Source organism: Pleuronectes platessa, chromosome 13 (genome assembly GCF_947347685.1).
Source record: "Pleuronectes platessa chromosome 13, fPlePla1.1, whole genome shotgun sequence".
NCBI lineage: Eukaryota > Metazoa > Chordata > Actinopteri > Pleuronectiformes > Pleuronectidae > Pleuronectes > Pleuronectes platessa.
This window is the reverse complement of record NC_070638.1, coordinates 20306531-20326074: the sequence shown is the minus strand read 5'-3', so window position 1 is coordinate 20326074 and position 19544 is coordinate 20306531. Positions and strand designations below refer to the sequence as shown.

At 40.9% G+C, this 19544-nt stretch overlaps 2 protein-coding genes and 1 long non-coding RNA gene across 4 annotated transcripts; 2 read left to right on the top strand and 1 right to left on the bottom strand.

Moving 5' to 3' along the window:
• The first annotated feature begins 417 nt into the window (after positions 1–417).
• On the top strand, positions 418–3719 carry atpsckmt (fATP synthase c subunit lysine N-methyltransferase). Its single transcript, XM_053437382.1, has 4 exons — positions 418–876; positions 1697–1834; positions 1980–2030; positions 2247–3719. The coding sequence occupies exons 1-4, from the start codon at positions 589–591 to the stop codon at positions 2454–2456; spliced, it is 687 nt and encodes a 228-aa protein (XP_053293357.1). The 5' UTR covers positions 418–588; the 3' UTR covers positions 2457–3719.
• Positions 3720–3845: 126 nt separating this feature from the next.
• On the top strand, positions 3846–18612 carry LOC128454129 (E3 ubiquitin-protein ligase MARCHF6). 2 transcript variants are annotated; one of them, XM_053437380.1, is made up of 26 exons: positions 3846–4090; positions 5476–5575; positions 5961–6034; positions 6122–6265; positions 6830–6902; positions 7119–7299; positions 7764–7998; positions 8649–8710; positions 9570–9602; positions 10515–10566; positions 10704–10762; positions 10873–10953; positions 11346–11414; positions 11510–11584; positions 11810–11944; positions 12041–12160; positions 12561–12661; positions 12812–12949; positions 13197–13392; positions 13508–13577; positions 13692–13873; positions 13965–14099; positions 14812–14901; positions 15129–15261; positions 15781–15916; positions 16234–18612. In XM_053437380.1, the coding sequence occupies exons 1-26, from the start codon at positions 4072–4074 to the stop codon at positions 16316–16318; spliced, it is 2778 nt and encodes a 925-aa protein (XP_053293355.1). In that variant the 5' UTR covers positions 3846–4071; the 3' UTR covers positions 16319–18612. The 2 variants fall into 2 exon arrangements, 1 of the variants encoding a protein (XP_053293355.1); XR_008341600.1 differs by lacking the exons at positions 15781–15916; positions 16234–18612 and adding an exon at positions 14182–14453 and having other exon boundaries at positions 15129–15147.
• Positions 3893–5114, bottom strand: LOC128454131 (uncharacterized). Its single transcript, XR_008341601.1, has 2 exons — positions 5071–5114; positions 3893–4938 (listed from the first exon to the last, which is right to left on the bottom strand). It is a non-coding gene; the product is annotated as an uncharacterized LOC128454131 (long non-coding RNA).
• Positions 18613–19544: the final 932 nt, after the last annotated feature.

The window sequence follows — 19544 nt, the reverse complement described above, 5'->3', positions numbered from 1 at the left end:
ATTATTTTATTATACATTTTGTGTTTGTTTTGGAATATTTTCTGATTTGTATTGATGTGTGTCAGTTTTTCACAAATTTTCCCCATCCCACGTTTTATTATATGTGGATTTTCTATTTATTTGTGTCATTAAATATTGTTTTGCTTTCCCCTTAACTCTGCAATTTTATTTAATGCATGCATGTGTGTGGGTGCGTGTGTGATCCAGTTGTTGCTCAAGTTGTGGGGACCTTAATATGTTTAAAATGTTATGGGTTCAAAAAGCAAATCCCCATAATGTCAATAAGGTTAAATTTAGGTGAGGGTTAGGCATGTATGATTAAGGTTAGAGTAACTTTCCGTTTGACTTCCCTTACCGAATTGGACAAGAGGGAAGAGCGGAACTATCGTTGGCTAAACTCTCTCATCCACTCGGTCTTCTAACAGCGTTGCACAGGTCCTCCCTCGGTAAACATATGGAAGGACATCGGGACATTCAGTGCTGTTTGTTATGATGTGTCAACTGTCCCTCAGCGAACTTTATCCGAGCACGATGAGCGGCTGCATTTAATTTGTATAGTGGGTCGTTTTGATCGTGAAGAACAGCGCCATGTCACAACAGGAGCTCTTTGTGGACTCGCCACCGGCGGGTCCCGGTGCGAGTGAAGCCGGAGGAGGAAGCAGGGGCAGAAGCCGCCTGGGTCTCGTCGTCACGGGGATGCTGGGAGGTTCGCTGGTCGCCCTGTACGCGGTGGCAGCTCCGTTTGTGGCCCCGGCCCTGAGGAAGATCTGCCTCCCGTTCGTCCCCGCGACCACAGCCCAGGTGGAGAATGTCCTGCAGGCGCTGCGGGTCAGGTCAGGCTCTCTGGTGGACATAGGGAGCGGAGATGGACGGATAGTAAGTGCTGTGTTGTTTTATCCACGTGTGTGTAGAGACATCAAAATATAGATTGGGAGAAGCAGCGTTAAAGAAGTTTTGTCTGCCATATGTATTTCAAATATACAGGGATTATAGTGTCACATGATAGCATAGAGGACAGGACAAGTTCTCAGAGGGTCTTAACAAATAAATATTAATTATATATAGCACAAAATACAAACAAACATGATCTCAAGGCATTTTACATTATCAAGTAGAGACCTTACAATACTATAGAGAAACCCAACACATCCCACAACGAGAAACCACTTCAGGGCCTGTGGAGAGAAAACATGAAGCAGAACCAGACTTGGTGTGGGCGAGCGTCTGCCTCGACCGGTTGGGGTGAGCGTAGAGAAATGGGGGAGAGAGAGACCAGTAACAGTAAACTGAGCAAACATTTTTTACACATGTAATGATATTAATAATGAAAGCAACACCAGTAAACAGTAATAACAACAATAGTTGAGTAGTGTCAGATCTGAATCCTGCAGCTCTGGAGTCAAAAGTACCTGCAGAGCTGCAGCGTCACATCTCTGATGTGTTGATCACGTAGGTTCTTGACGCTTTATTTGAACCTTGAATAAATTATGCTTCTGCGCATTCTTCCAACCGCTAGTTGAAAATTCACTTCTCTTTTCTTGTGTTTGGCTGTTTTCACGTAATCCATGTCAGATTAATGAAAGTTACACAAATTCAAACTTCAGCAACAAAAAACTCAAAGGGACCATCCAGATGTGTCTTCCGTTACTGTTAATACATTTTAGCTGATAAGTCACATTTCCCATTGTCCTTGCAGGTGATAGCAGCAGCCAAGCATGGCTTTCGGGCATCAGGCTTTGAGCTGAACCCCTGGCTGGTGTGGTATTCCCGCTACAAGGCCTGGAGGGAGGGAGTCCACTCCTCCACCTCCTTCCATATCTCTGACTTGTGGAAGGTCAGTAGTAGTATAGTACAGTATATGATGTAGTATAGTATTCCAGAGATCACATGCCTCTCAGTTTTTGGAAATCCAAATATTTATACCCTGGGAGTTGGTGTCACATTTAACATCTATATCATCCCCATTATTTCTTTGCCAGGTCAGTTTTGCTCAGTACTCCAATGTTGTCATTTTTGGAGTCCCTCAAATGGTGAGTTCTTCTAATTGATTTTTTGTTAGAATATAATGTATGCCATGTGTTCACAACAAATTCTTCAAGCCCATATAAACTGTTTTACTATGAAGTGCTCCTAGTTACCTTGAGGTGTTTGTTGTTGTTTATGTATGTTTAATCTCGCCATGTAAGTTTTAAAGTGCCGGTATAGTACTCGTATGATATCCCTTTTGTTTCTGTCTGTATTTGCAGATGGACCAGCTGGAGCTGAAGCTGGCAAGGGAGTTGCCGAGTTCAGCCAGGGTGGTGGCCTGCCGCTTCCCCTTCCCTACCTGGGTCCCTGAACATACTGCAGGGGAGGGCATAGACACTGTTTGGGTGTACAATGCCAAGACGTTTAAATCACAACTGCAACAAGGATTGACAAGACAGACAATGACAACAGCCCAGGAGGACACATGAGACACATGTGTCCTAAGTGCAAAGCATTCGATTTGCTGTGAGGTGTGAATGGGAATTGTCATCATTTGAACTGTTTTCATGTTTTTACCTCTACAAAGGAGGTTTTATTTTTGTCTGCTCTTGGATACAGCTGAAATGGTTGTAAAATATTGAAGCACTTAAAAATATCCCTTAAATAAATGTATGTGTCTGCCTGCTAGTATGATTACACAAAAACTGCTGAAACAATTTCCATGAAATTGTGTGTGTGTGTGTGGGGGGGGGAGGGGGATGCAAAGAACCCATTAAATGTTTGACCTTTTAATGTGTCATGTTAGCTTCTTATAAACCTGAATTTCACAAAGACTACTTGATGGATTACCCTGAAACTTGGTGGAAGGACACATTATGATTCAGTTAAGAAAGCGGTAAATTTTGGTGTGGATCTGGATTAGCAGTAGGATTTTCTTTTCATACTGATAGATAGGGACTAGTTAGTTCTCAGACAATAATTCTTGGATATATGACTTTGTACAATTTGTAATATGAATCGAGTAATTTGAATTCCAGAGAATCAAAGTACATATTTTATGATGCATTTTCTAACTCGGAAACCAGGCTCACCAGAGAGGCCTCTGGGTTTATTCCAACTATGCTACTCAAGCTCCTGATTGTGGAACCTGTGTTCCATGTTACAGTTTTTGTTCCAGGAGGTTTATAATGGGCTCCGAATGTGACTCACTTCTCAGTCATGTCGTCAACTGTGGCTTACAGGGATAGTTCACAAAAAAAATGGAAGTTCACTCATTATCTTCTCACCACTATACTGACGAAATGTTAGATTCCACAAAACAGATTTTCAGGGGTGAACAACGTTGACGACAAATCCAATACAATCAAAGTAAATGGTGACCAGTTTTATTATGGCACTCACAACCTGCTCATATTTAATGTTTTAGAAATCCTTGAGATGTGACACAGTTCACGGTGACCCCCACTGTCTGTGTGTCAAGTGTTGCCAGATACATGGATTTACATCGTCTGTTACCTCATTCCTACTTGATATATACTTGCTTGCATCAGAAGGCAAAGTAAAAATGTCATTGTAAAGGACTGCATATATAAAACACTTTGAACTTTGATATTATTGCGGGTAAAGTGTCCTGTTTGAACCTGAATGACAAGTCATGAGAAAATATGTTTTATGATTCACTTTATAACTCTTCTATTTATTCCACAGGCAAACGATAAAGAAAATAAATAAATAAAGTAAATCCTACTTAAGTGAAAGAAATCCTGGATTAAGTTGCGATGATGATATTTATACCAGGAGCTGCGATCCATTAGTTCCTCCGATGACGTCATGTCCTCCAGTTTGGTAAATGGTCCACCGGGCTGGGTGCTATCTGTCGCCATCGTGTGGTGAAATTACTGCATGATCACATGTTGCATTTAGGAAGTGCAGACTGCCCGCTGACGATGTGTGCGAGTGTTGCTATTAAAACACATTGTACACTGACGGTCACAGACACCTGGACACTGGCCTCCGCGGTATAAACACGAGTTCTACATGTAGTTATCGCAGTGGCTGACTAGCCTGAGCAGTGGAGCAGGGCTGCTTTAGCACCCAGTCAAGATGGACACCGCAGAGGAAGGTAGCTAATGTTGAAGCCTGATTGCCCTACTTGTTAGCGTTAGCCGCTCCTACTAACACGGTACTGTGTGAACTAACAACTAACTGTGGTCACGTGCAGTAACTGATTCAACATTTGATTAAACTGACGATTGTTAAGCGGAATCATGGAACCCGTTAGCTAATTAGCGATAGCGTGTTTGCTAACTAGCATTCGCTTGCTTGCTAAGTAGCATTAGCTCGTGTCTGTTAGCTATCAGCTTTTGTAAATAACATTAGCAACGTGAGGTTCCTGTTTTGCATTTATTAACACTGATAGGTAGCTACATATAGGTAGACACTGAAATAGATCAGTCAAATTGAAGCCATTAACAGACGTGTTAAATAACCTAGTTAAAAGTTAGCGTCGGATAAATGTGACGCAACCCGTTATCATAACGTTACGTACACACCGCTAACCAGCTAGCGACCAGGTGTCTCTGTTGACAAAGTTAAGAGTTTAACAAAGACCCAACGTTGTAAATGAATCCAGCTTGTTCAGCATGTGCTCAACTTTGATTAATCTATCGTAACTCTCGGGTTAGATGACAGCCGCACGATACACAGTGCTGCTGTTTAAACTATAAGAAAAGGAATCTCCATTGTCATGTCGTGTTCAGGTATCTCAAAGTGGGATATTGTTGTTATCCATTTCTGTGTCAGTCAGCTCTGAACACTGTGTGTATCCGAACTCTAATTATGTCGTTGCATCCTGGGCTAATTATAGCTGTTTTATTTTGGTCCTCCAGTGACATAGGTAATCCAAGGATTACAGTTTGTCCTACAGTCGGTGCCCTGTCCTCTTCTACTCCATGAAGACACATGTTTTACCTAAAACACCACAGTTAGCATAATTTTTCAGATGTGGACAATTTAATAGACATCCTCAAGTATTTTAAGATAATTTTGCAAATTTATCAGAAGTCAAAAACAGAAATCTCTATTTAATAAAAGTACGCAGACCTTTTGTTTCTGCACTGACAGTTCTGGTGAAGTCCATCCTCTGCTTCAATTATTAATCGTTTTGACCAAGGTCTGAATTGACCGGTCATAGTTCAGAAAGCCTCAGCGTGGGGGTGGCAGCCTCATGCTATAGAGACAATCCCATGAAGACATGCAGCTATAACTTGCTTCCAAAGAGGGTTCTATACAGTGCTTATTTAAGGTTCTGAATACTGTCATAACTGGGAAATGGCTGTTTTTTATATGTTTTTATACTTTTCTTTTGTAGTCAAAATGTTCATTCAAAATGCAGTTAACTGCACAGTCAATTGTGGAAAAATGAGTGGTTCTGAAGATTTTCTGAAGCCACCGTGTATCATATAAATTAGTGTTTTTAAGTTATTGTACTTTGTGCCTACTGTACAGCTGACATCTGCCGGGTCTGCCGGTCAGAGGGGAGCCATGAAAAGCCGCTCTTCCACCCCTGTGTTTGCACTGGCAGCATCAAGTTCATCCATCAGGAATGGTAGGTTCAGTTTCTTAGAATATACATGTTTTCATGAACTTCTCTTGCCTCTACATGTAGCATATGGGTTAAAGTTAGGATGGTACCTGTCTACTCTATCAATTAGTTTGCTCTTACACATGAATTGGTTGGAATCAATTTTGGAAATGTATGCTAACATTTCTAAAAACGAATTCTCTGGGGAAGAAAACAGCAGGGATTAAAGTAAATAGATTATAGTTTAGGGAATTAACACACAATATTAAGGCATAAATTGAAACGCAACATCTTTTTGGGCGAGGGAAAACTCAATCATTGGAACGCTGCACAATTTTACTACAGGGCCACAGAAGGAGTTTCTCTGACAAAAAGGGAAAACTAACTTGCTGTCTTTTTGTTTTCACAGCCTACTGCAGTGGTTAAAACACAGCAGAAAAGAATACTGTGAATTATGTAAACACAGGTTCGCATTTACACCAAGTAAGTTGTTTGTTTTTCAAAACATCAATTAAGCATTTATTCGTCACAAGCTCCCTTTTAAAGTTCCTAATTCTGTCTTTTCTTCAGTCTACTCTCCAGACATGCCATCTCGCTTGCCTGTCCAGGATATCTTTTCAGGTCTGGTCACCAGTATCGGAACAGCCATAAGATACTGGTTCCACTACACACTAGTGGCCTTTGCCTGGCTAGGCGTTGTGCCTCTCACAGCATGTAAGTCCCATCATCCCATTGTAAAAAAAGAGAACAAAAGGAGATTTCAGCAGCAGTTTTCCTATTGTTACCACGTATTGTTTGCACGCTCTAACTTCAGTTAAACCGTTTCCCAAACAAAAGTGAAGAAAACTAAGTTTTAGCAGTCCATTAAAAAAAAAACTGTAAGGTTGAGCTTGTTATAACAAACAAACTTAAATAACCATTCAACCCAGGCCTACCGCAGCAAATTGATTCAAATGTTTTAAGCCACTTATTATCGCTTTTACTCAAGTGGAACTAAGCTTTCATTGTTCTTATTGGCAAAGAATATTGCTCGTTAAGCTTTTTGACAGTTAAGGCCTGCAGTGATGAGAAACATTCGAGAGACGAGGACAGTCAGTAGCTCAACTTGAAAACAGTCTGAATGTGACTTTTAAACTAACCTGTTACCTTGACTTCCAGTCATACGTCTCCTTTGATCCCTTGTGATCATATCTCAATTAATAGCTCTAGAGTGTGGTTTTCAGATCCTCGCACTGTTGTTATTGTAATAACCCTCTCATATGTTTGCTTTCCTTACAGGTCGCATTTACAAGTGTCTATTTACTGGCTCTGTGAGCTCACTCCTCACCCTCCCATTAGATATGCTTTCAACGTAAGTTTGAATCACTCTTTTTGCTGCTCCTGTCTTCCACTGTCTTGCTCCTATATGTTCCCCATATCTTGTACACTGGAGTCATATAAATAATTCCTTGAAGAACCCACCCATAAGTCTTCTTTTCTTTCCCTTCTTTCTGCTCTCCGTATCAAAGTTATGTCTGAAAATTTAGTAAAGTTTAATTAATCCATGATGCACCATCTCCTCCTTCAGACAAAACCTGCTTGCAGACTGTCTCCAGGGTTGTTTTGTGGTCACTTGCACGCTGTGCGCCTTCATCAGCCTGGTGTGGCTCAGAGAGCAGATTGTCCATGGTGGCCCCCCTCAGTGGTTGGAGCAGAATCCACTGCCTTTGGTGCCCAACCAGCCCAACGGCCCTGCACCTGCTAATGAGGTGAGCTCAGTTTATGCTAAAGACTGCACAAAGTTCCTTTTTTCCAGCTGACCAGGGATCAATAATATTTCACAATTCTTTTTAACACTGGTGTACTAAGATGGGGACATGGTTGTATCTAAAAATGAATTGAGTTAATGTGTACTATGGCATTCATTTTGATTTGATTGATGTTTCTGTATTTCATTCCTAAATCAGACTATTTTATTGACACACACACATGCAGTTTGATTGACGCCTTAGGACAGAAATATACTGTTAACAATAGCAACAAAGGAAAAGCCGATTGCTGATGGTTTTTTTTGCCTCATCCCCTAACTGTCAATTTATCATTGCTAATTGCCACATCCAAAACCAAGTATGGTTTTACTAGCAAATAAGGGCTCAAATATTACCTCATGTCACTGGTGCATCCTCCGTTGTAGGAGTACAGGAAACTGTAACGTCTCTGTATGATTCTGCAGGTGCCAGGTGGTAACGCTGCAGTCAACGCCCAGGCTGCAGCTGACGCCGCAGCAGCCCAGCACCCTGCAGACCCTGCCGAAGACGGCCTGGCTCCTGGCAACCCACATGAAGTCGGCAACCAGGGAAATGGTGCTGAACCCGACGAAGACGACGATGGGGAGGAGGAAGAAGATGAGGAGGAGGATGAGGAAGGAAGAGAAGAAGATGCTGCTGATGCCAATAATGGAGGACAAGGTCAGTGTGAGAATAAAAGCACAGAACTGGGATATACTTTGAAATAGTGATTGTTTTTCAATTGGTTTTTATCTTCGTCTTCAGTAGTGTATATATGTTGTCAACCTAATGAAACTAAGCTGCAGGTTTGCCCTTAGAACTATTGTACCCCTGTTTAAATAACATCATAAAAGCGGTAAAAACTAAAGATTAAACACCTGTTCAGTCTTTTGTGAGCTTTTTTTATTCCTCTATAATGGAACGTGTTGGAACCTAAACGGAAAGGAAGATAATGGAACCTAAACCTTAGCAAGGAAACACAACCTAACCATGGAAATGGAGCTACAGGGGAATACTACAGGGGGATACATGCTATATATTCCCCTGTACAGCAGAAAGTTTAAACATTTTCCGCCGCAAACTAAAAACACACCTCTTCCGACTATACCTTGAATACTATTTTAAACTTACAATTTAGTAGCACTAAAATGGCACTTACTTATAGCACTTTGTAGTTTAGCTTTTTTGAAGAAATTGTACTTTCTTGATTCTTGTTGTTATCATCATGGTTGAATGCGCTTATTGTAAGTCGGATTGGATTTAGTGTCAGCTAAATGAAATGTAATATACTGTTCGTAACTGTTTCTGTTGCTTTTTATTCTCCTTTGCAGAAGATTTAAACTGGAACGCTCTGGAGTGGGACCGTGCAGCAGAGGAGCTGACCTGGGAGAGGGTGGGAAGCAGTATTTTATGAATTCCCCGTTCAAATTAGGGCTTTGATGTTGGTATGTCATGATGCTAAAAAGGCAAAGTCAATGGAGGCTGTCAGGTTGTTTGCAGATGAATTTGAGCTAAGGGGCTCAAAGCGTCCATCTTACTATAGTTTGGTTAAGCAACACATATTCTTGGATATTTAAGTGATGTTTGTTGTTGATGACTTGGTGTAGGATCAGTAAAGTACATTAATATAGTACTTCTATATTAATAGCAGCAGTGGTTTTACTAAGACCAGTCATATTAATTGGGAAATGGGCTGTATTTAGTTAACGCTTTTAAGTCTTGATGACCACTCAAAGCGCTTTACAGTACAGTTTGTTGCCATTCACCCATTCACATAAACATTCATACAATGCATCTATGAGCAGCGCTTTTTCTGTGAGGGACAATTCAGGGCCCAGTGTCTTGCTAATGGACACTTCGGGATGCAGAGGGGGAAGACTGGGATCGAACCACAGAGGAGGACATTCCGCTCTACCCAATCAGCCACAGCTGATAGGCAGCGCTGGCTGAGGGGTGAAGCGGTCGTGATCCTGCCAGAAGGTCGGCATTTCGATCCCAGTCCCCCACATCTGCATGCCGATGGGGAAGATTCTAAACACTGAATGGCCCCTCATAGAAAAAAATAGTACTGCCAATATATGCACTGTATGAATGTGTGTGTGTGAATGGCAAATTGTAATGTAAAGTGCTTTGAGTGCTCATTAAGACTAGAAAAGCTCTATATGAATACAAACCAATTTTCAGCCGCCGATTACCATGTTCAATTATTTGCAATAATAAGTGATAATGACACTGATTTCTTTATGTCCCAGATGCTTGGACTGGATGGCTCCTTGGTTTTCTTGGTAAGTGCGCACACCTTTTTAATTTGTATTCTGTAATATTTCAACATTAATGTGGCCATGTTGACTTTTAATGGTCATGCTGACTTTGGGCTTCTGTAAACAACTTTCATCATGGTAGTGTAAGCCTCCTAAAGGTTTCAAAGTAAACATGTTTTAATACATAAATACTTTCAAACACTTGGCTCTGACAAGGTAAAGACAGAAAGTAGCTGCTGGGAATGGTCTTTTTGATTAACTATTGGGATCTATGCTATACCCCAGCTTATTCATTAAATTTGAGGCAGGCAATCATTTGACAGAAGTACAATACATAAACGAAATAAAAAATGTCTTGGGACTGTGGCATGATAAGGTACGTTTCCATGGAGCCTGAAATTCTTCTTATAATCTGGTTTTAAGCTCAAACTAAATCAAAACGCTCCACAAACCCGACAATCTGAATAAAAAGACTCGTCCTGAAAAGATGCAAGTCAGGAAACTGCCGGGACTCCTGTGCTCATTGCAATTCAGTGCTGTCTGAGGAGGCAATCATTTTGCTGCTGAGATTTAGACACATTTATATCAAGCCTGGACCAATCTACTGGAGATGTATCTATTGGCGAGAATGATCCCACCTTTGTAAATTAGTTGCAACCCAATACGTCTTCGCTAATAATATTGTTGCCAACTGCAAATTCGATCAAAATGTCCACTCTCTTACACTAAAAATGGTATGTCAGCCTGTAAAAGTCAGTTGTGCGAAAATCCTTGTTTTTTGACTTTTCACTACAGGGGCATCAAGTTCTAAGAATGGAAAACCTAATAACAACTGCAACATATATTGATATAATACAAACATAATCTTCATTGTAGCTGTAGCTAGAAATGCTGTAACATTGACAGAGCAATGTGTTTTTGTGTGTTTTTCCCTAGGAGCATGTCTTCTGGGTGGTGTCTCTCAATACACTCTTCATCCTTGTCTTTGGTAAGTTCAACTTGTAGTGTAGTGATGCACACACAGTCATTTTATTCAAGCATTTTATTTTCACTGTAGCTCAGTGATGGAAAGACATTCAGTATAATCTGCAGTTCTACCTTAACCTCTGTGTTTCCCCCCTTTAGCATTTTGTCCATATCACATTGGCCATTTCTCTGTGGTTGGACTGGGCTTTGAGGACTATGTGAGTGCACAGCGATGTCTGAGAGGAAACTTGAACAGTTTGAATTATTTACCTATATTTGGGTTTGCCATTCACTGATCCAATTTCTTTGATATCATATCTGGTTTCAGATTAAAGCTTCTCACTTTGACGGCCTCGTCACCACCATACTGGGTTACATCCTCCTAGCAGGAGCTCTCATGGTTTGTCATGTATCCTCTTCACTGATCAAATTACCTCATGGGTATGAGATAGGGCTGCTCGATTATTCGAAATTTAATCGTGATTATGATTTTTTTCCATAATCGAGCAACCCTAGTATGAGATATTGCAGTTGTGTTTCTGCTGCCTGACATTGTATCAGTCATTTATGTTTGTGTTTGTTTTTAATTCCACATAGTTATTTATAATTTCTCTAATTTATTTCCCCGAAAAGGGCCACCACTTGAGTCTTAATAGAAATGTTGTCTAGTCATGCGGTAACATAACAGGTGAAGCCAGTGGTCAACTTTGGCTTGATGATCTTTTATGAAACCTTTAGACTAGATAGTATGTTTTATTTTATCTCACGTTGTGTTTCAGTCCTTAACTGTTCCCCGTTTAGGTACTAGCTTCATTAGTAAGATTCCAGCGGTCCAGACGACTCCTGGGTGTCTGCTACATTGTTGTCAAGGTAAATTAGGATGTCTCCAAACGACAAGAAGTAAAACTAGGAATACAGAAAGTAAGTTTGAAAACAGACACTAAATTGGATTTGTATTGTCACAGGTGTCCCTGCTGGTTGTCATGGAAATAGGCTTGTTCCCACTGATTTGTGGCTGGTGGCTCGACATTTGCTCACTGGTAAGACAATTATACAGAGTACACTGATTCTTTTTCAGTCACATACTGACCACTTAATGACTAACAAAACAGACTGAATGCAGTTGATGAAGAAAATTGGTCAATGTTCTATTTGGAAAAACAAATTCTATTCATTTGACCAAATTATAAAAAGAGATTCTCATCAGTTCTTGTCATTATTATGAAAAACACAGACCATGCACCCTGTCCCTTTGTTGATTGCAGGAAATGTTCGATGCCACCTTGAAAGACAGGGAGCAGAGTTTTGACTCGGCTCCTGGTACGACGATGTTCCTCCATTGGCTGGTCGGCATGGTCTACGTCTTCTACTTTGCCTCTTTCATCCTTTTGCTTCGAGAGGTAACATGGATAAATTCAGCAAGTCACAATAAGACACTGTGAATTCACAAACTATTTATAATATTCTAAATGTCTGACCTGTAAACGTGTGAACAGGTTCTTCGGCCAGGTGTGCTGTGGTTCCTGAGGAACCTGAACGATCCAGACTTTAACCCAGTCCAAGAGATGATCCACCTGCCCATCTACAGACATCTGCGGAGGTTTATTCTCTCTGTGGTCAGTCGCACATCCCCCTCATCTCTTTTAAACAGTCTCTTGAATCAAGTTATAAAGAAGTGAATTTTTCTGTTCTCATTTGACCAGAGGTAAAACTGTTCAGTGGAGCAGCTTTCCATTGACGAAATAGAATCTGCAAAACATCTGATGGTTCAATCAAAAGTGTCTGTTAGACTTGACAGTTGTTTGAACCGACCCTTAAATGGTCTTTTTGATTAAATATCTGAATCTTTGAATACAAAATGGAGAATAATTATCTTGGTTTTTGATGACTCTTACCAAAGTGAAATCTGCTACACATGCTTTCCAGCACCAAACGTATTGTAACTTTTTGTGTTGCATTGTTAAAGTATAGGGGATACTCTGTGCCTAACCAAAACATCTGTGTGTGTGTTTCCAGGTGGTGTTTGGTTCCATAGTTTTGCTGATGCTTTGGCTCCCCATTAGAATCATTAAACTGTTCTTCCCAACCTTCCTTCCTTACAACGTCATGCTTTACAGGTACACATGACATCACACAAAATGAACATTCTAGAAGGTTATATCTGTTTTAGCAACAAAAAGAAAACAGAGCCATTTCCAACATATTTGTCAGTGTATTATTAACTGAATGTGACTTGTGTCAAGCTGTGGTTTATGTTGTCCCTGCAGTGATGCCCCAGTGAGCGAGCTATCGTTAGAGCTGCTTTTACTTCAGGTTGTTCTGCCGGCCCTGTTGGAGCAGGGTCACACTCGCCAGTGGCTCAAGCGGCTTGTTCACGCCTGGACGTTCACAGCTGGATACATGCTGTAAGCGCGACCCACAAACAAACTCACACGCTGCAAGTTTACATGTTAAATGGTAGAATGGTGTAAAAGTTTAAATACAACTTGTTGCTTTTCTATATGATCTTTATCATATTTGGTAAAAAAAAGTATCACCGTGTTTGTGAATGCCAATGGGCCTCAAGTCATAGTTTCTGCTTCATGCGCTATGACTTATAATAAACGTTATGTTACTTTACAACAAAGTAATTCCACAAGTTTCTCCCCACAGTGACCTTCACTCCTACCTGCTCGGAGATCATGAAGATGAGGACAACCAACCACTCAACAATCCTCCCGGTCGCCATAACAACAACCGAATCCCAGGCCTAGGGGAGGGGCTTCACGCTGCCCATCAGGCTATACTGCAGCAGGGCGGTCCTGTGGGTTTCCAGCCGTACCACCGGCCTGTCCAATTTCCCCTCAAGGTGACTGATGCCAGGACAGCTCTTCATGTCATATTGCCACTGATGAACCTTGTGCTGCTCTTAACATTTTCGATACGAATTATTTTTATTGTTTTCTGTTTGTTTGCCTGGTCAGATCATTCTATTGGTCGTCTTCATGTGTGTGACGCTGTTACTGGCTAGTCTGCTCTGCCTGACGCTGCCAGGTAAGTTGAAACCACATGCAGTCCGTTTCTGCATTTCTCTGTTGCTCCCCTCTGCGCTGTCTTTCTTCTCACCTCTAATTCTTACCTGTCCTCCTTCTCTTCCTCTTCTCCCAGTGTGTGTGGGTCGCTGGCTGATGTCTTTCTGGATGGGCAGTGCCATGGTTCATGAGCTGTACACAGCAGCCAGTGGGCTCTATGTCTGCTGGCTGGCCATCCGAGCCGCCACAGTGCTGCTGTCCTGGATGCCACAGGGGCGAAGCATCATCATGCTCAAAGTCCACGAGTGGACGCTCATGGTAATGTGACTAGTCTTCCCAGGAGATGGCATAAATTAAACTTTGATGAGGCAAACTTTTGTGTTTCAATGTGCTATCTTGTTTATTACAGATTCTTAAGACCATCGTGGTAGCTGTGCTGTTAGCTGGAGTGATACCTCTGCTGCTGGGTCTGCTGTTTGAGCTGGTCGTTGTGGCTCCTCTCAGAGTCCCACTGGACCAGACACCACTCTTCTATCCCTGGCAGGTAGGACCATGGAGTTTGTTATTAAGATATTGAAACCTAGGTCAAAGATTATGTTCACTGTCTATTTTGCTGTGAATTGCAGGCGGTACGCAGACACAATAGGCCTGACCCCGACTCTCTAGAAGAGCAGTGCGGCTCACACACCCGCAGGCAGTGTGTCCACTTTAACCTGATGATATAGAAATGAATAAGAAGACGTTCCACTATGCACACACGGCACTCATGCATCCAGTGTGGCCTGGGTGTGAGGCCTCAGTTATGCTCCCTTGCTGACACGGACAGCTGCAGGCTCCAAAGACGTGTAGTAGTTCATATCAAACTACTTTCTGGTCCACTTGTGTTCTACACAGAGAAGTACATGAGCAGTCAGTGTCCTTGTAGACCTGTGTATTTGCAGATGTGAAAAGTCAAACACTAGTTTACCAAATTATCTTCTGTATGTGTTTTGTCATTAGTGCTGGGTATCAGACCCCACTACTAGACATCCAATATCATGCATGTATTACACCATTTATTTTTCTTTATGATGCTGATTGTGTTTAGACATTTAACACATACAAATTTAATTCTGTCCTTCAAAATGTATTGTAGCAAATTCTTGTTTGTTACATTTATTCTCATTTTCATGATGCTAATACAGAACAGATGCAGAATTGTTGAGACAAAGCTCATTGTGTTGTGGTTGTTTATCGGTTGACCTCTTGTGTGGCAGGACTGGGCGCTTGGCGTGCTTCATGCTAAAATCATCGCTGCCATCACACTGATGGGCCCTCAGTGGTGGCTGAAAACTGTCATCGAACAGGTCAGTGTCTCTTCTGTCCGGCTTCATGTGATATTACAAACATAATCAAGAGGAATAAGATGTCTTGAAATATGGCTTTACGTAAGTATAGTGGAACATTTTGTCCATTTTGTAATAAAGCTCACCTTAAAAATGTTCAAAGTGTATTGTAATTTTAAGAAAAAGAATTGAGATAGTGTTGGAATAGTGAAGTAAAAGTATTGGTATCTTCCCTCTTGCTGCTGTAGGTGTATGCTAACGGTATCAGAAACATCGACCTCCATTTCATCCTGCGACGACTGGCTGCTCCGGTCATCTGTGTCCTGCTGGTGTCTCTCTCTGTGCCCTACATCATCTCTCAAGGCATTACACCACTGCTTGGTAAGTCTTTATGGTCGGTTATTTGTCTGACCTTCACAAGTAGCAAGTTTGAAGGTAGTGGATGAATAGAGCCGATTCATCTCCTCCATTTTCCCTCACTTCTCCAGTTTTTCTTATACGCCTGACCTCCTGATATGAAGTCCGTAGAAACTGCCGAGCCTCTCACTCTGAGATTTACGTTCATAGATGCTCCTCCTCCGGAGAAATACAGAGCATCTGCTGAGTCCAGTGCATGTCTGAGAGCAGCTCAAGACGCCCTATTTTACTGTTTTAAGTGTGCTTTTGATGCTGAAGTGGAGGAAACTTGCATTTAAACAGCCATTCAATTGAGTGTCCCAAGCCCTTTATAGAAATGAGAATTTTAGTCATAGTGTGAACCAACATCAACATCTTATCAATGAAAAGTGATCATCCTTATGTTGTCCACCTGCTCCCTCCTTTCCACCCCAGTTCGTCAGTTCCCACAGACATGGAATCACTGACGTGCACTTTTTTCTCTTTCCCTATTCGCTGCTGCAGGTGTTCAGCCAGTGATGCAGACGCTGGTGGAGAGGAGGATCTATCCGTTCCTGCTGATGGTGGTCATACTCTTGGCCATTCTCTCCTTCCAGATACGACAGTTCAAACGCTTATACGAACACATCAAAAACGACAAGTCAGTACACCACCAAAATGTCTTTCAGCATGAACTTCGACTTGGGGTCAAACAAACCATGTTTTTATTTTACTTGTGTTCATCTTGAGTCAGACATCTGTGTTATATGTGATTTACTTTTGAATAAAACAAAAAGGCCATGTTGTTGTTAGAATGACATATGAACCTTGAGCCAGAAGCTCCTCAAACATTCTGTTTTGTGACTGAGAATGAGACTCAAAAAGTAAAGCTAACCCAACTGAAAGGTCAAATTGAGTGCTGTGAATGTGAATCCTTAAGTAAATTCTTAACAGCGATCTTTCCCGTCTCTCTTACAGATATCTAGTCGGACAGAGACTTGTAAACTATGAACGTAAGACGGGCAGGAGCACATCCAGCGCCTCCCTCAGCAGCTCCTCGTAGAGCTGACTCTGCTGCGGGATCAATGGAGCTGACTCGCTCTGTCCAGCACTGGGAGCTCTGTGTTGAAACTTGACTGTGTACTTCAAACACGACCTTAACGTATGACTGAGCTCTAGTTCCAACTATCAGTACTGCCACAGCAGGTTTGGAGACAAAGACCTTCAACAGTTTCAACGTAATTTTCTGAACAAGGTTGTTAACCCAATCTGTGAATACTGTCGGCATGAGGAAAACTCTGCAGAACCACGACCGTGTTAATCCTGTCTAATGTGTTTGTTTTCATGTTCAACGCAGCTGTCATTTTAAGTGGTAAAGGTTTGCGAAGTCGGGTCAGTTGAGCGAAGCTTTTACAGCAGATTGTGGTTCCCTTTGTTTTTTTTAATGAGATATTGTTTAGGTCACACTGTGTCTCTGAACAGGACATTTTCAGGGTTGCGAAGGAGGGTCTGCTCCTGTTTGTATCAGATGAGGTAGTCAGTGATAGGGAGGGAAAAACATCATGTAGCAATGTGATTGTATTTTTTTTTCTCCGATTTTTTTTTTTTTTTTTAAATTAGATGTGTTTTCATAGATTTTTTTGTGTTTAGTTGCTGGAGTGAACTGTAAGCCTTAGAGGATTCATTTCAACTGAAGGTGTAGAAAAAGAGAGAGACACACTCTGGACAAAGCCCAGGACCTTTTTCTGTTCCCCGATATACTCTCCTGTGAATTGTTAACAGCCCTGGTTGTGTACGACCTTCCTGAGCTTTTATTTGGGTAAAAAAACAAGTGAAATCCAGCGACAGAAGAGGAGTTTATGAACCTGAAAAAAGGTCCCATGTTGGGTTAGGGTTAGCAGCATATAAACGGTGTCAAAGAACATTTAAAAAGTAAAAGTGGCCTTTCAGAATCTCAGTAGGTTCTTGAGTAACACCTTTAGTTTCACCCTGATTGCTTTATATAGATATTTATTCTCAAAGATTTAAAAAGTAATTGTGAGCTGACTGGTCGTCTGTGGCCTGTTATTCTGTCAATCGGCTGTTCTGACTCTTACTTCCCTGTGTCCTGTTATGAGACAACAGCTGAAACCAACTCTAAATGACTAAACACTGAGTCAAGTCATACAAATGAAGGTTTCCCCAGCAGGAGATCAGTCGGTGGATGTGGCCACTGTTTACCTTTGACATGTCATACCTTTAATCATCTCAGGTTTTAGTTTGTCTTTTTTTAAATTGAATTTCCCTCGCTGTCCACTGTTAATCAGTCAGGTTGTGACAGCAGTTGTCTAAATGTTTGGCCTTTGTAGTGGGATTGTTTCTGGAGGAAGCTTCAGCTGCTCTCAAAGTTCACACGTGACCCACTTGATCATCATTAAATAGAAATGGGAATATTCTCTCTCCACATCTTAGAACCAGGAGATAGTTAGCTCACCATAGCATAGCTTGGCATAAAAACTGGAAACACAACAAGACAAACTCTACACAATGTCACTTTGCAGTATGACAAGGGAGTCTGCTCTTCATCTGGCCTCAAGACACAAGTGTTCTCATTTAGCAAGAGAATAAACATACACTGTATATAATTAAGTATTTGGTATAATGTATGTCAAATCTATGACAAATCCATGACAATTGAATTGAAGAATTTTTAAAACAGATGTTTGAAAGACCAGTCATAGTATCTGAAACAAGCTCCTGCCATTCTTTCATGGGGAGATGTTATCTTTTAATTTGTTTAATTTTGTTTATATTTTTGACGAGAGTCAAGCAGAGATTAAAATGTTTTTGTTGTCATGCAAATGTGTTAATGGGCTGCACTTTATTACACTGTTAGAAATAATCTCAGTCTGTGTGTAAGTGGGTCAACACAGCAGGGTTTGTGTGTTCTTCACTGAGGTGTCACTGTTTCATTGTGGTGACCCTGCACAACATGTTTCACATCAAAGGCGAATTTCAGTTTAGCGTCTGTTGTTGACACTGTATCTGTCTTAGTGTTTTCACTTGGAGTTTGGTAAATATAAATTGCTTTTCTATTGATAGGGATTGTGAATGACCTTAACTTTAGTGCTGACGGCTATAGTATAGCTGTGTGGAATGCTCACATTATATATGATGCTATAAAGTGACCTTTTAGTATCTTGTTGAACTGAGCTGGACACTTAACATTTTGGTCTTGGAATTTCAATTTTTTGAATCAAATGATTTCTATTTTTATATGTGCAAAAAAGCAGTGGCATGTACTGTAACACAAACGTATAAACTTAAAGGTCACTGTTGGTTCGCTAACATGAAACAATAATAAATCACTGTATTGAGTTTTTGAGTGCAGTTTCATATTTACAGTGTGGACTTTATGCTCTTCAAACATGTTGCCCATGTTTTTTTTTTTTAAACATAGTTGTAGGACATGTCTTCCCTTTCAGATATGAATGCTGCCCCATTTGGAGCCAGAGTGTGTGCTGAGGTCCTGCCAATACATGAGAAAAAAATGATTTTACTTATTTTAATTTTGTCCATGTCCCATTACGACCGACACTGCAGCCAGACACCAGGTGCAATTGACTTGCTTTGGCTTCACTTAATGGGAGCGGTCATGTCTTCCATTCTCATAACAAGTCTCACAGTTCCCTATATTGCTTTTGTGACGCCCCCTAGGTGCTTTAAGTGTAATAGCGAGACGATGAATAGTCTAGAAACAAATTTTTCTACCGACGTATTTGATATATTTCCTTATAAATGACTGGATGAAATGACTTCACCACATTTAAATAGACACTTACTTTGAGCTGTTCAGACATCCTGTTCTGTGGTGACTGTCATTTATCCAGAGGTATTTCACTTGCTTTACCTCATAATGTTGCCTTTTTGTTGGGAACCCACAAGTCTGTGAGTTGGTTTAAATTTCTCTGTAAAATAAAATGACGGCCAATCAGTTTTTTTTTTCTACATGAGACAATCTAGATTTATTGTAAGTCGTTTGTCTTACATTCATCTAATTAAACAGGCACAGATGAATCACTGAAAAAACACCATCTGCTCTGAGTAATTGGCATCAAATATTCTCTATTCCATATTAAATCCAACAGAGGTGATACTTAATTTCAAGAATACATGTATGAATGATACTAGTAATGAAGTAATAAGTATGACACTTGAATGGGAAAATATATTGGGACCTTCAGCAAAACATTTTTCAGGCAACCATACCAAGGATCAACAAGCTTACTCTTCTGGAGCATACTGCTCAA